The sequence below is a fragment of the Marmota monax genome, unplaced genomic scaffold (assembly GCF_021218885.2).
Source record: "Marmota monax isolate L192 unplaced genomic scaffold, Marmota_monax_Labrador192_F-V1.1 WCK01_AAM20220418_F8-fsc00618, whole genome shotgun sequence".
NCBI lineage: Eukaryota > Metazoa > Chordata > Mammalia > Rodentia > Sciuridae > Marmota > Marmota monax.
This window is the reverse complement of record NW_026693496.1, coordinates 74189-90140: the sequence shown is the minus strand read 5'-3', so window position 1 is coordinate 90140 and position 15952 is coordinate 74189. Positions and strand designations below refer to the sequence as shown.

The following is a 15952-nucleotide window of genomic DNA, read 5'->3' as shown; positions in this document are numbered from 1 at the left end:
ATATGTAATGACCTTCCTTTCAGGAAAATTAAGAAGCAGTTTGATAACCTTATTTTATTTTAAGGCTTTTGGACAAAGTCTTTTGATAAGATATGTAACTCTGTGTGAGGACTGCTTTCCAGTCCTCACAACTAAATCAAGGTTGGTGGATCATAACCAGAAAGCAGCATATGCCCCTTTTCTGCAAGGGGTCTCATCATTCTTTGATCTTCTCATTTGTTTCCTGTGTGGATTTGTGTTTTTTTCTTTAAAAATATGGAGTATAGAGAACAGGTGCAGCGGCCTGCTGAGAGGCAGAGCCGCCCCCTCCCCCCGCACCTGCCAGGTAGGCAGAACTGTGACCACCAACGGAAAAGGCCCAGTGGCCCGTGGAGGGGCAGAGCTGCCAACCACTCCTGCAAGGTAGGCGGGCCTGCGACCCACCGGCAGAACAGGAGCAGCGGCCTGCTGAGAGGCAGAGCTGCCCCCTCCCCCCACGCCTGCAAGGTAGGCGGAACTGTGACCACCAACAGAACAGGCCACACCTGCAACCGACAGACAGAACAGGCCCAGTGGCCTACGGAAGGGTAGAGCCGCCCCCCCCCGTGCCTCCAAGGTAGGCGGACCTGCGACCCACCGGCAGAACAGCCCCAGAGGCCTGCAGAGGGGCAGTGCCGCTGCCTGTGCCTGCAAAGTAGGCAGAACTGAGACCACCAACAGAACAAGCCTAGCGGCACGCAGAGGGACAGAGCCGCTGCCCGCACCTGCAAGGTAGGCGGACCTGCTACCGACCGGTAGCACAGGCCCAGTGGCCTGCCGGCGTGGTAGGCACATTGCCCCAATTGGAGGAGGGGCAGAGCTGCTGCCCGCACCTGCGAGGGAGACTTTGCAACTATATAAGACCAATATAAATATATAGGGGGAAAATTCAATAGCACAACAGTTTCACCAAGCAGAAAGAAACGCGAACAGTATGAAGACAAAGGAAAGAAAGGACTATAAGCAATGCAGGTCAACTCAACTTTAGAAGAGGTAATATCTGCAGCAGATGGAATGTCAGATAAAGAATTCAGGAAATACATGCTTCAGATGATCTGGAGTCTCAAGGAAGACATCAGACAGCAAAATTGGACAATGAAAGATCACTTCAACAATGAATTACATAAACAAATCCAAGAAGCAAAAGATCAACTATACAGGGAGATAGAGGTTATAAAAAACAAACAAACGGAAATCCTTGAAATGCAGGAAGCAGTAAACCAACTTAAAAACTCAATTGAGAATACTACCAGCAGAGTAGAACACTTAGAAGATAGAACATCAGACAATGAAGATAAAGTATTTCAACTTGAAAAGAACATAGACAGCTCAGCAAGACTGTTAAGAAACCATGAGCAGAACATCCAAGAAATATGGGATAACATCAAGAGACCAAATTTAAGAGTCATTGGGATACAGGAAGGGACAGAGTTTCAAACCAAAGCAATGAGCAACCTATTCAATGAAATAATACGAGAAAACTTCCCAGACTTGAAGAATGAGACAGAATCCCAAATCCTAGAAGCCTACAGGATGCTGAAAGTGCAAAATCATAAGAGATCCACACCTAGACACATTATAATGAAGATGCCCAACATACAGAATAAGGAGAGAATTTTAAAAGCTACAAGAGAAAGGAAGCAGATTACATTTAGGGGTAAGCCAATCAGGATAACAGCTGATCTTTTGACACAGACTCTGAAAGCTAGAAGATCCTGGAATAACATATTTCAAACACTGAAAGAAAATGGGTTCCAACCAAGAATTGTGTATCCAGTGAAATTAAGCTTCAGGATGGAAGATGAAACTAAAACCTTCCACGATAAACAAAAGTTAAAAGAATTTGCAGCTAGAAAACCATCTCTTCAAAACATCCTCGGCAAAACATTACAGGAAGAGGAAATGGAAAATAACAATGAAAACCAACAGTGGGAGGTAGGACAGTAAAGGGGGGGGGAAATAATCAAAGAGGAAAACAAACCATGTTTAGTAACATAAATAAACAAATATGGCTGGAAGATGCATGGTATTATCTCTACTCAACCCATATCTCAACCCATATCTCTACTCAACCCATATCTCAACAATAACCCTAAATGTTAATGGCTTAAACTCACCAATTAAGAGAGACAAGCTGGTAGAATGGATCACAAAACAAGACCCAACAATATGCTGCCTACAGGAGATGCATTTGATAGGAAAAGACATACATAGGCTGAAGGTGAAATGTTGGGAAAAATCATATCACTCATATGGCCTTTGGAAACAAGCAGGTGTGTCCATACTCATATCAAATAAAATAGATTTCAAGCCCAAGTTAATCAAAAGGGATAAAGAGGGACACTACATACTCCTCAAGGGAACCATACACCAACAAGACATAACAATCATAAATATATATGCCCCTAACAATGTTGCAGCTATGTTCATCAAACAAACTCTTCTCAAGTTCAAGAGTCTAATAGACCACCATACAATAATCATGGGAGACTTCAACACACCTCTCTCACCAATGGACAGATCTTCCAAACAAAAGTTGAATAAGGAAACTATAGAACTCAATAACACAATTAATAATCTAGACTTAATTGACATATATAGAATATACTACCGAACTTCAAGCAGTTACACTTTTTTCTCAGCAGCACATGGATCATTCTCAAAAATAGATCATATATTATGTCACAGGGCAACTCTTAGACAATATAAAGGAGTAGAGATAATACCATGCATCTTATCTGATCATAATGGAATGAAACTGAAAATCAACAATAAAAGAAGGAAGGAAAAAGCATACATCACTTGGAGAATGAACAATACGTTACTGAATGATCAATGGGTTATAGAAGACATCAAGGAGGAAATTAAAAAATTCTTAGAGATAAATGAAAACACAGACACAACATATCGGAATCTCTGGGACACATTGAAAGCAGTTCTAAGAGGAAAATTCATTGCATGGAGTTCATTCCTTAAAAAAAGAAAAAAACCAACAAATAAATGATCTCATAATTCATCTCCAAATCCTAGAAAAAGAAGAGCAAAACAACAGCAAAAGAAGTAGAAGGCAAGAAATAATTAAAATCAGAGCTGAAATTAATGAAATCGAAACAAAAGAAACAATTGAAAAAATTGACAAAACTAAAAGTTGGTTCTTTGAAAAAATAAACAAAATCGACAGACCCTTAGCCATGCTAGCAAAGAGAAGAAGAGAGAGAACTCAAATTACTAGCATATGGGATGAAAAAGGCAATATCACAACAGACACTTCAGAAATATAGAAGATAATCAAAAATTATTTTGAATCCTTATACTCCAATAAATTAGAAGATAGTGAAGGCATAGATAAATTTCTTAAGTCATATGATCTGCCCAGATTGAGTCAGGAAGATATAGACAACCTAAACAGACCAATATCAATTGAGGAAATAGAAGAAACCATCAAAAGCCTACCAACTAAGAAAAGCCCAGGACCGGATGGGTATACAGCAGAGTTTTACAAAACCTTTAAAGAGGAACTAATACCAATACTTTTCAAGCTACTTCAGGAAATAGAAAAAGAGGGAGAACTTCCAAATTCATTCTACGAGGCCAACATCACCCTGATACCTAAACCAGACAAAGACACTTCAAAGAAAGAAAACTACATACCAATATCTTTAATGAACCTAGATGCAAAAATCCTCAATAAAGTTCTGGTGAATCGGATACAAAAACATATCAAAAAAATTGTGCACCATGATCAAGTAGGATTCATCCCTGGGATGCAAGGCTGGTTCAATATACGGAAATCAATAAATGGTATTCACCACATCAATAGACTTAAAAATAAGAACCATATGATCATCTCGATAGATGCGGAAAAAGCATTCGACAAAGTACAGCATCCCTTTATGTTCAAAACTCTAGAAAAATTAGGGATAACAGGAACATACCTCAATATTGTAAAAGCAATCTATGCTAAGCCTCAGGCTAGCATCATTCTCAATGGAGAAAAATTGAAGGCATTCCCTCTAAAATCTGGAACAAGACAGGGATGCCCTCTCTCACCACTTCTGTTCAACATAGTTCTCGAAACACTGGCCAGAGCAATTAGACAGACGAAAGAAATTAAAGGCATCAAAATAGGAAAAGAAGAACTTAAATTATCACTATTTGCAGATGACAGGATTCTATACCTAGCAGACCCAAAAGGGTCTACAAAGAAACTATTAGAGCTAATAAATGAATTCAGCAAAGTGGCAGGATATAAAATCAACACGCATAAATCAAAGGCATTCCTGTATATCAGCGACAAATCCTCTGAAATGGAAATGAGGACAACCACTCCATTCACAATATCTTCAAAAAAAAAATAAAATACTTGGGAATCAACCTAACAAAAGAGGTGAAAGACTTATACAATGAAAACTACAGAACTCTAAAGAGAGAAATAGAAGAAGATCTTAGAAGATAGAAAAATATACCCTGTTCATGGATAGGCAGAACTAACATCATCAAAATGGCAATATTACCAAAAGTTCTCTATAGGTTTAATGCAATGCCAATCAAAATCCCAATGGCATTTCTTGTAGAAATAGAGAAAGCAATCATGAAATTCATATGGAAAAATAAAAGACCCAGAATAGCAAAAACAATGCTAAGCAGGAAGTGTGAATCAGGCGGTATAGCGATACCAGACTTCAAACTATACTACAGAGTAATAGTAACAAAAACAGCATGGTACTGGTACCAAAACAGGCGGGTTGACCAATGGTACAGAATAGAGGACACAGAAACCAATCCACAAAACTACAACTATCTTATATTTGATAAAGGGGCTAAAAGCATGCAATGGAGGAAGGATAGCATCTTCAACAAATGGTGCTGGGAAAACTAGAAATCCATATGCAACAAAATGAAACTGAATCCCTTTCTCTCGCCATGCACAAAAGTTAATTCAAAATGGATCAAGGAGCTTGATATCAAATCAGAGACACACCGTCTGACAGAAGAAAAAGTTGGCTACGATCTACATACTGTGGGGTCGGGCTCCAAATTCCTCAATAGGACACCCATAGCACAAAAGTTAATAACTAGAATCAACAAATGGGACTTACTCAAACTAAAAAGTTTTTTCTCAGCAAAAGAAACAATAAGAGAGGTAAATAGGGGGCCTACATCCTGGGAACAAATCTTTACTCCTCACACTTCAGATAGAGCCCTAATATCCAGAGTATACAAAGAACTCAAAAAATTAGACAATAAAATAAAAAACCACCCAATCAACAAATGGGCCAAGGACCTGAACAGACACTTCTCAGAGGAGGACATACAATCAATCAACAAGTACATGAAAAAATGCTCACCATCTCTAGCAGTCAGAGAAATGCAAATCAAAACCACCCTAAGATACCATCTCACTCCAGTAAGAATGGGAGCCATTATGAAGTCAAACAACAACAAGTGCTGGCGAGGATGTGGGGCAAAGGGTACACTTGTACATTGCTGGTGGGACTGCAAATTGGTTCAGCCAATTTGGAAAGCAGTAGGAGATTTCTTGGAAAGCTGGGAATGGAGCCACCATTTGACCCAGATATTCCCCTTTTCAGTCTATTCCCTAAAGACCTAAAAAGAGCATGCTACAGGGACACTGCTACATCGATGTTCATAGCAGCACAATTCACAATAGCAAGACTGTGGAACCAACCTAGATGCCCTTCAATAGACGAATGGATAAAAAAAAATGTGGCATTTATACATAATGGAGTATTACTCTGCATTAAAAAATGACAAAATCATAGAATTTGCAGGGAAATGGGTGGCATTAGAGCAGATTATGCTAAGTGAAGCTAGCCAATCCCTAAAAAACAAATGCCAAATGTCTTCTTTGATATAAGGAGAGTAACTAAGAACACAGTAGGGTCGAAGAGCATGAGAAGAAGATTAACATTAAACAGGGATGAGAGGTGGGAGGGAAAGGGAGAGAGAAGGGAAATTGCATGGAAATGGAAGGAGACCCTCAGAGTTATACAAAAGTACATACAAGAGGAAGTGAGGGGAAAGGGAAAAATAATACAAGGGGGACAAATGAATGTCAGTAGAGGGGGCAGAGAGAGAAGAGGGGAAGGGAGGGGAGGGGAGGGGGGATAGTAGAGGTTAGGAAAGGCAGCAGAACACAACAGACACTAGTATGGCAATATGTAAATCAATGGATGTGTAACTGATGTGATTCTGCAATCTGTATATGGGGTAAAAATGGGAGTTCATAACCCGCTTGAATCAAAGTGTGAAATATGATATATCAAGAACTATGTAATGTTTTGAACAACCAACAATAAAAAATTTTTAAAAAAATATTCTAAGATACATTAATAGAAAAAAAAATAAACAAGTTACAATATTTAAAAAAAAGACCATATGTTCAATTGAGTGCCAAGATTGCCACTCTCTGGGATGAAAAAAAAAATAAGGAGTATAAGGGCTGGGGATATAGCCCAGTTGGTAGAGTGCTTCCCTCACGTACACTAGGACATGGGTTCAATCCCCAGTACCACACACACACACACACACACACACACACACACACACACATCACTTGCAAATGTTTTGGGGCTGGGGTTGTGGCTCAGCAGTAGTTTGCTCGCCTAGGATGTGCAAGGCCCTGGGTTCAATCCTCACTACCACATAAAAATAAATAAATAAAATAAAGGTATAAAAAATAAAAAAAAATATGGAGTATAAAATAAGTATTCTTGTCTTTGGTTAACTTCAAATATTGTTAAATATGAATGAGTTAGCACAATATCAATTGTAGAACTGACCATAAATGTCACATTAGTGTGCAATGTACCCAGCAATGATTTTAAAATTATAAATTGTAAGATGTTTCAGTCATGCTCACCACCATGGATAACACACACATGCCTAGCCTCTCAGTCCTTATGACTGACACTGTGCAGTGCTCTCCCCTCTGGGCAGCCACACTGCATGTTGGCCCTTCCTCCATCCTCACCTCCCTCAGCAGTAACCTATTTACACTGGCTCAGGTGGTCGTGACTAAGGAGATTGGATTCCACATGGCTGATACCCAGGCACCTCCCACCTCATCTTTAGAGCTGACATCTGTGCACACTCAGGTAGGGACTTCCTAATAGACACAACCAGGGTGAGAAGAAACACAGGATGGGATCCACTGAACTGGAGCCATCAAGCAGAAAGGCTGGAGGCACAGGTGTGACCTTGGAGGCTCAAAGCATAGAACAGACTGGCAAAATAGGTGACCTCTCACAAACTCTAAGATTGTCCTAACAATGATTACGGGATAAAAAGTTTGTAAAATGAACATCAAATAATGCTTTTCAGTAATTTTTAGTAAAAAAGAAGCTTTAAAGAAGAGTGAAATTATGGCATTTGCCAGTAAATGGATGGAGTTGGAGAATATCATGTTATGTAAAATAAGCTAATCTCACAAAACCAAAGGCTGAATGTTTTCTCTAATATGTGGATGCTAATTCACAATAAGGTGAGGGGGTGGGGGGAACTAGGGAAGAATAGTGTTACCTTAGATTAGGTAGAGGGAAGTGATGGGAGGGAAAGAGAGGGGATGTGGGGATAGGAAAGATAGTAGGATGAAACAGATATTATTACTATATGTATGTATGTGGCTGCATGACCAATGTGATTCTGCAACATGTACACTCAGAAAAATGAGAAATTATATCCCATCTATGTATGATCTATCAAAGTGCATAAATGCATTCTACTATCATGTATAACTAATTACAACAAATTAAAAAAAAATTAAAAAAGAAGTTTGTCAGTAATTAAAACAAATTTTAAAAAGATTATTTATTTTATTGATTTCCTCTATTTATTCTTAGAAAATACTACCTTCTTAAAGCCACATTCATTATGGTCAATTTAAATTACAAAAAAAGAAAAAAAAATTGCCATTCTTACCATTGTGAAATGCAAAGCTCAGTGGCATTAAATATAGGTATAGTTGCCAAAATATCACTATCATCTATCTCCCCCATTCCTTATCTTACAAAAGTGAAACTTTCTTTCCAATGTAAAAAAGTGCCAAACATCCCTTGCCAATAGGAGTCCCAACCATTCTACTGTAAAATTTTGTGAGAAATTAGCATAAGGCACATCTGAACAGGACCAGGTATGTAACTTTGCTGCATTTTCCAACACACATTGCAACCAGTACCACGGAAGTTGGGATTAGATTGCCCTGCTGTGAAGCTTCCAAAGGGCACCTTTGATATCCTTGTTCCTCAGGCTGTAGATAAAGGGGTTCAGCATGGGGGTGACCACAGTATACATTACTGAGGACACCACATTCTCTCTTGGAGAATGTGATACAACTGATCCAAAGTACACTGCAGAACCTGTTCCTAAAAATAGGCAAAAAACTGCCAGGTGAGAGCCACAGGTGGAGAAGGCTTTGTACTTCCCACCTGAGGATGGGATCCTCACAATGGAGGAAATAATTTTATAGTAAGAGAAAAGGATCCCTGAGATGGGGAAAAAGCTATATAGGGCAAAAAGAACATACTTGCCAGTATTAATAGAGTAGGTGTCAGAACAGGAAAGATTCAGAAGTTGAGAAGGGTCACAGAAGAAACTAGAAATTTCCACATCCTTGAAGCTGGTAATTTGTAAGATCATCAAATTGTGCAGCTGAGAGTCCAAGAGACTCAGCAAAAATGATACCAAAATTGAGAAGCCACAGAGGCGAGGGTTCATAATTACTGTGTAATGCAGGGGATGACAGATGGCCACAAATCTGTCATAGGCCATCACAGTCAGAAGCATATAATCCATACAAATAAAAATGGCAAAAAGAGACATCTGTGTCAGACAGCCCACGTAGGAGATGACATCATTGTGAGTTTGAATGTTTATAATCAACTTTGGGACCGTGGTGGAGATGAAGCCGATGTCAGCCAAGGACAGGTTGGAGAGGAAGAAGTACATGGGGGTGTGGAGGTGGGGGTCAGAGCTGACAGCCAGGATGATGAGCAGGTTCCCAAGCACTGTGACCAGGTACATGGACAGGAACAGTCCAAAGAGAAGGGGCTGCAGGTCTGGGTCCTCTGAGAGGCTCATGAAATGGAATTCAGAGACACGGGTTAGATTTTGTTCTTGTAGGTAGCTTGGACATCTTTTGAAAAAAAAGCAAAAAAGGTGTTAAAAAAGAAATATGTAAAACAGGCTCTCCTCATTCTGGAAATAGTTGAATTAAAGTATGCACAAGGAAGGAGCTCACACTTTAGGTCCATACACCTTCAACAATAGCTGTCAGTAGTAAAGCCCCCTAGTCTCTACATATTCTTTCATTATCACCTTCTCCATCATTCACCCCTCTTTCTATACTCACCTAAGAAGCATTGAGCTGAGCAGTGTTAAAAGTCCAGGAGCAGAGAAGAAGTCCATGATCAACCCATATAATGTAAGCCAAATATCTGTTATATAAATGACCCCACCCTTTTTTTCTTTTTCTTGATTCTGTACTCTATCTGGCCTGCCAAAAGTGCTTCATGGTTTTTTGATCTCAAATCATCAAGTACATTGTTTATGACCCAGCACCAAGGAAGGCCCCAAAACTCAAGTTTTATTTCCAATCTTAGTTCTTTTTCATGGGTTCTTTGGTCAGCCATTCCTGACACATTGATTTCAATTCTCCTATTTAGGCTACGTGAAGTACACTTGGGTTCATTATTTATCATTTCTCACTGTGAAATAATTGGATACAATACAAAACAGAGTATAACAAGTAAAAATGTAACAACTTCTTGGAAACATCCTCATTTGTAAATTGGAGGTAGTAATTACCTACCTTGTATGATTGTCATGAGGAAATTAAAAAAAAAAAAAAAACTTTCAAGTGGCATAACTAGTAGTTCTCTCTCATTATTAAATCTACCTGTCTATATTTTAGAATATCCATACAACATTGATGTCAGACTAATACCAATTATATCAGCATATCCACATGTGAAGTTCTCAGTGGTTCTTTCTTACACCAGATCTGAAATCCTATGTCTAACAATATCCTGCCATGTAGAACCTTCTTCATGAATATTACCTACTCTTATTGTCCATAATACCCATCACCTATATTGAAACATATGAATCTGATAATAATTCAGGACTAACATTGGATAGACATCTGAAACATTACCTAAGAAATTTGAGTTAATATCTCTGTCTGATTCCATTTTCCTGCAAACCTGTTCCCCAAACATACTTATTGTTATGAAATGCAGAGGTGTAATTATCTGCTCGAGTTTTCATGCCAGAATCATCTACCAAACACTTTTCTTTCATACAATTACCTAAAACATAGGTTAAAAAAATCATCTAAGTAATTTGCAAAACAATGCCCATTGGCCATGAAATGTACAAGTTTATATTAACCTGAGCTTTTAATTTCTCAATGAAGTAAATTTCTCTTCTGCAAAGTCTTTATCTGATGCAAAGTGATAGAAAGGACATCATTGTTTAATTCAGTAGTATATTACTATGACAATCATTTCAAAGCAGTCTGCCTGTCACTTAAATAATAGTGTCTGGATAATATGTCGTCAGGACATGGTTGGTTGATTTCCAGTGCAAAAGATGTGTCCAAATTTACTCTTAATGACCTACATTTAGGTACCTACAAGAACAGTCACTGTCACCTACATCTTCTCAATCCTAATATGTATCATGGAAATGCAATTGCACCCTAACTAGGAGTATTCTTCCTTGATGACTCCTGAAGAAGTTTGGTCTTGTGCAGGGAATACTCTTTACTGTGGCTCTAACAGAAGAGCCAGTGCCCTGGGCTGGAGTCAGGCAGGCAACATTTCAGACCTGCATCACCTGCCAGTGTGTGCACAGTGTTCGAATCACTTCTCCTCTCCCTGATCACTGCTTAATGGAAACACAGAAAATAATGCTATCTCCACAATATGTGCAGCATCAAAGCAACATTGGGAACTCAATGAATATTTGGAAATTTTTATTTTAGTAAAAAAAAAATCCCATAATTACATAAGTATTAATATTATGGAGGAAAGCCATGGTCAAGGGCACTGGAGGCCGGAATGAAGTGAAACCCTGACGAAGGGCTCAGTGGAAGGCTGCAGTGTTAGGTGCCCCTTCAGCTTCTGCCTTGTTGCTTTTCTTCAAATCCTTGAAAATCTCTGCCATGATTTCTGAATACTTGCCTACTGTGGATGAAGCTAAATACAAGTAAAGTGTCCCTATGACCAAAACATGGACACAAAGGACACTGTTTGAACTTGTCTATTCCCATGGACACTGCTGGAAGGAATGAAAGGACAAACAGGAGGCCACAGTCTGTTCATCCAAATTCGTTTTGGTCAATATATGGAAAAGGGTGGGGTGGTTCAATTCTCAACAGACTTGCTCAAGACTTCACCCTGTGCCAAGCAGAAAACAGGCTCTGGGGTGTAAGAAATAGAAAAAAGGAAGCCATTCCTCCCAGATGCACAGCACACACATCTGTAAGGGCAAACATAAAGTGTCCCATCCAGAAACAGGAAAACGGTCACTTCAGGTCACTGGATATATTAGTTGAGTGGAATGAAGATTAACCTATCAGGACTAACAGTACCAATAATATCCAGATTTATTATGCCCTCATTTTATTCCCATATCCCATATTATTTACATAAAAGAACCAAGTATCTACTTTATCCTTACTGTAGTTGCATCAATGGGAAATGAATTCAGATAACAGGGCTGAGTCTAGACACCAGTGAAACCAGGGACTGCTTTATAGACACAGTGACTGGGTTGACAGAGTCTGAAAAGGATTGATTTAATTATTTTATTCTTTCCCACCTGACAGTGTTCAGTATGAGCCCAGACATTTTCTCTGCTGGTAAATATGAGGTACATTTTTAAAATATTTCCAGTATTTGGGGGGAAATGCAATCAAACCTGACCTTAGTTTTGCTTTGAGATTGACAGGGCTGTTTTCAAGCATGGAGGAGCATAGAGGGAGCTCCCCAGAGGTTCTGGAGGGGCCCAAGATTGTGATCTAATCTGAATGATCATCAGCCTCCCCTACTGTGATCTCTCCTGTGATGTGTGGATGTCCTTCCATTGTGCATGCACCAGGAACCCCACTGCTCTGCCTTGTGATCCCCAGGCATCCCACGAGAAAGAGCACCATGGGTAAGGCTCTCTTTCTGCAGTGTCAGGGAAGAGGAGTGGCTGGTTGGCCTGCTGATGGGACAGCCTGCCAGGGTTCTCCTGTGATGCCCTGTGTCCATGGCCAGACAGCCCAGTGCAAACATGGCTGCACTTTTCCCCACCTAACAAAGGAGTACAAGTTACAAAAGTATAACACACGGCTTCATTTTCTATAAAATAATAATAATGTGGACACATATAATTAAAATAGGATGGTGTTTATGAAAAGGAAAAAAAAAGGTAGTTGGTTAGCACCTGAGCCTGGGAAGCCCTGCACCTCAGTGCATGGTGCTCTGGCTTCTGTCATCCTCATCATCATCTTATCACCATCATCAAAGTCCTTTCTTAGAGGTTAAGAAACACTTTTGAAGGACCCATTTGTGCTGTTGTGGAGGAGATTTCTGTGTGAATCAGAACCAGTGTGGGTGGACAGCACAGTTTGAATAAGATTTCTCATCTCCCCAACTGAAACAAAAGCTTGAATCCCACAACCCCAAGTTGAACATTCATGTGGTGTCCTCCCATCTGGTTATTCTGTGGTGTTTGTCCCTTTGCTGAGGTAACACTACTTCCCCAGTCCTACCCACATCCAAGGCCCCCTCTGTACTTACTGGGTAACGCTGCTTCCCTGCAGGGTCATCACCAAAAGTGCAGATCCTAAGGCCCTAACAAGTGTGGAGCCCAGGGAAGGAGCAACTGTGTCCACAGGAAGAGATCTTGTCATCAGGAGCTTCCTGATGCAGAAAATCCCAGGAGGAGACACAGCCATGCAGCTCACTGGACAAGAACCATCCACTAAAGGGCAGCAGGCACAGGCTAATTGTGCACTAATGTAGGACCTTGGAAGATCAATACACAGAGCTTGTAATTAGACTAATTGGTCCATGAAATCCCCATCTCTAAGGATTCCCCGTCATTAATGAGGAACACAAATGAAATTGAATGTCCACATAAGTTTCTGGCCCTAAATCTAATTAGGAAAAAGTTTACATATTCTATTTATTTTCTTTCATTTCTGTGTTCCTTAAGGAGACATCTGTGATCAATGTTCATTTTATTGGGATAAAATATCAATGCAAACAATTACCACTCTGATGCCCTTAATGTATGCCATGTATGCAGTACTCCATGCACTTGTCCCCACAGGGATATAAACAGGAAAAGAAGAGCTCAAATTATCTATTCACTGATGGCATGTTTCCTATAATTAGAAGACCCAAAAACTCAAAAAGAAAGTTTCTAGAGCTCATAAATGAATTCAGCATGGTAACATGATACAAGAACAATTCTCATTAATCAATCACATTTCTATATTTCAATGACTAATCTTCTGAGAAAGAAATTGAAAAACTATCCCATTCACAATAGCCTCAAAACAATAAATTACTTGCAAATCAGTCAATTCAAAATAATTGAAGGACCTTTGCAATGAAAACTATAGAACACTATATTAACTTATTTTTTTTACTAGGGATTGAACACAGTGGCCCTTATCCACTGAGCAATATCTCAGCTCATTTAGTATTTTATTTAGATACAGGATCTTACTGAGTTGCTTAAGGCCTCGATAAATTGCTGAGACTGTCTTTGAACTCTAAATCCTCCTGCCTCAGCCTCCTGAGCCTCTGGGATTACAGGCATGCACCACAGTACCCAGCGACTTTTTAATTTCATTTTTAAAACTCATTGGCTTTGTCACTTTTAATATGCAGTATGTAAATAAAAAGAAGTTACAGATTTCACCATTGTCAAGTGCATAGTGTAGTGGCATTTATTATTATTTGTTTTCTTGTGAAATTGACTACCATCCATCTCCAAAATTTTTCATCTTCATGCAGTGAAATCTTGATCCTTAACATAGGCTGAAACCATTATACTATAAAACATGGTGAGAAATTAAAACTATTTATGTTATGAAAAGGCACATTAACAGGGCCAACCTTTTAGCTTTGCTGAATTTTCCAAGATATTGCAACTGAACAGCACAGTTGCTAAGATTGAAAAATTCAGCTGTGGAATCTCCTAAATGCATTTTTAATATCCCTGTTCCTCAGGCTGTAGATGAAGGGGTTCAGCATGGGGGTGACCACAGTATACATCACTGAGGCCACTGCACCCTTTCTGGGAGAATGTGATACAGCTGAACTCAAGTACACTCCAACAACTGTTTCATAAAATAAGCAAACAACTGCCAGGTGAGACCCACAGGTGGAGAAAGCTTTGTACTTCCCACCGAGGATGGGATCCTCAGAATGGAGGCAATTATCTTATAGTAAGAGAAAAAGATCCCTGAGATAGGGAAAAGGCCATATATGGCAGCAAGAAAATACTTTACAATGTTATCAGAGTAGTTGTGAGAACAGGAAAGATTCAGAAGTTGAGAAGGATCACAGAAGAAACTGGAAATTTTCACATCCTTGAAGCTGGTAATTTGTAAGATCATCAAATTGTGCAGCTGAGAGTTCAAAAGACTCAGCAAAAATGACACCAAAGTTAAGAAGCCACAGAGACGAGGGTTCATAATGACTGTATAATGCAAGGGGTGACAGATGGCCACAAATCTGTCATAAGCCATCACAGTCAGAAGCATGTCATCCATACAGACAAAAATGCCAAAAAGAGATATCTTTGTCAGGCAGCCCTTGTAGGAAATGACTCTATTGAGAGTTTGGATGTTCAAGAGCATCTTTGGGACTGTGGTCGAGATGAAACCGATGTCCACAAAAGACAGGTTGGAGAGGAAGAAGTACATGGGGGTGTGGAGGTGGGAGTCAGAGCTGATGGCCAGGATGATGAGCAGGTTCCCAAGCACCGTGACCAGGTACATGGACAGGAACAGTCCAAACAGGGTGGGCTGCAGGTCTGGGTCCTCTGAAAGGCTCATGAGTTGGAATTCTGAGACAGGTATTAGATTTTGTGCTACTATATTGCTTGAACACCTTTTTAAACAATCAAAAAATGTGAGAATAAAGAAACATGTACCAAGCACCCCTCCATCTGTACATATTTGAATGGAAGTATTCACAAGATTATTCACACTTGAATACTGTGCATCAATAATGATTCTCAGGAGTGTAACACACAATCTTTGTACACTCTTCTTTCACTTTCTGCATTATACCCCTCTTCCATATCCGCTTGAGAGACATTGATCTGAACAATGTTAGAAATCTAGGAGCAGTGGGAAAACAAGTTCAAGATCACAACAACATATTGCATACTCTTTTATGAAAAAAAAATCAAGAATAGTTAATGGCCTTCGTTATTAAGAAAACACTATTAATGAAACTATTTATTAATAAAAGGAAATTCAGAAGCAGTTTGATATGCCTTGTTTGGTTCTATCACCTTCGGATAAATTCATTTGATTTAAGATATTTAAAATACTGTGTACCAGGTACTTTCATTTCTCTGACAACTACATCATGGGTGAGAAATCATAATTAGAAAATATAATGGGCAATTATCTTCAAGAAATCTCATTATTCTTTTGAATTTTTATTCCCCTCCCCTTAAGTTTGTTCTTGAAAATTTATATAAATTAATAAATATCCTTCTCTTTGATTAACTTTAAATTTTGGTAAATATTGTTAAGAGCACACAATCAATGGTATCACCACAAATGCAGCATTTATATACACTGTACCTGTCAATAGTTCTAAAATCTTAAGCCCTAAGAAAAACTTTTGAATAGATTACATTTTGATACTTACATTCAAATTTAAGCATATTTTAT

The 15952-nt window shown here is 39.1% G+C and overlaps 1 protein-coding gene and 1 pseudogene across 1 annotated transcript; both read right to left on the bottom strand.

Moving 5' to 3' along the window:
- Positions 1-8229: 8229 nt before the first annotated feature.
- Positions 8230-9182, bottom strand: LOC124102134 (olfactory receptor 7E24-like). Its single transcript, XM_046458354.2, has one exon. The coding sequence runs from the start codon at positions 9115-9117 to the stop codon at positions 8230-8232; it is 888 nt and encodes a 295-aa protein (XP_046314310.2). The 5' UTR covers positions 9118-9182.
- A 5040-nt stretch (positions 9183-14222) lies between these two features.
- On the bottom strand, positions 14223-15348 carry LOC124102120 (olfactory receptor 7E24-like; annotated as a pseudogene).
- Positions 15349-15952: the final 604 nt, after the last annotated feature.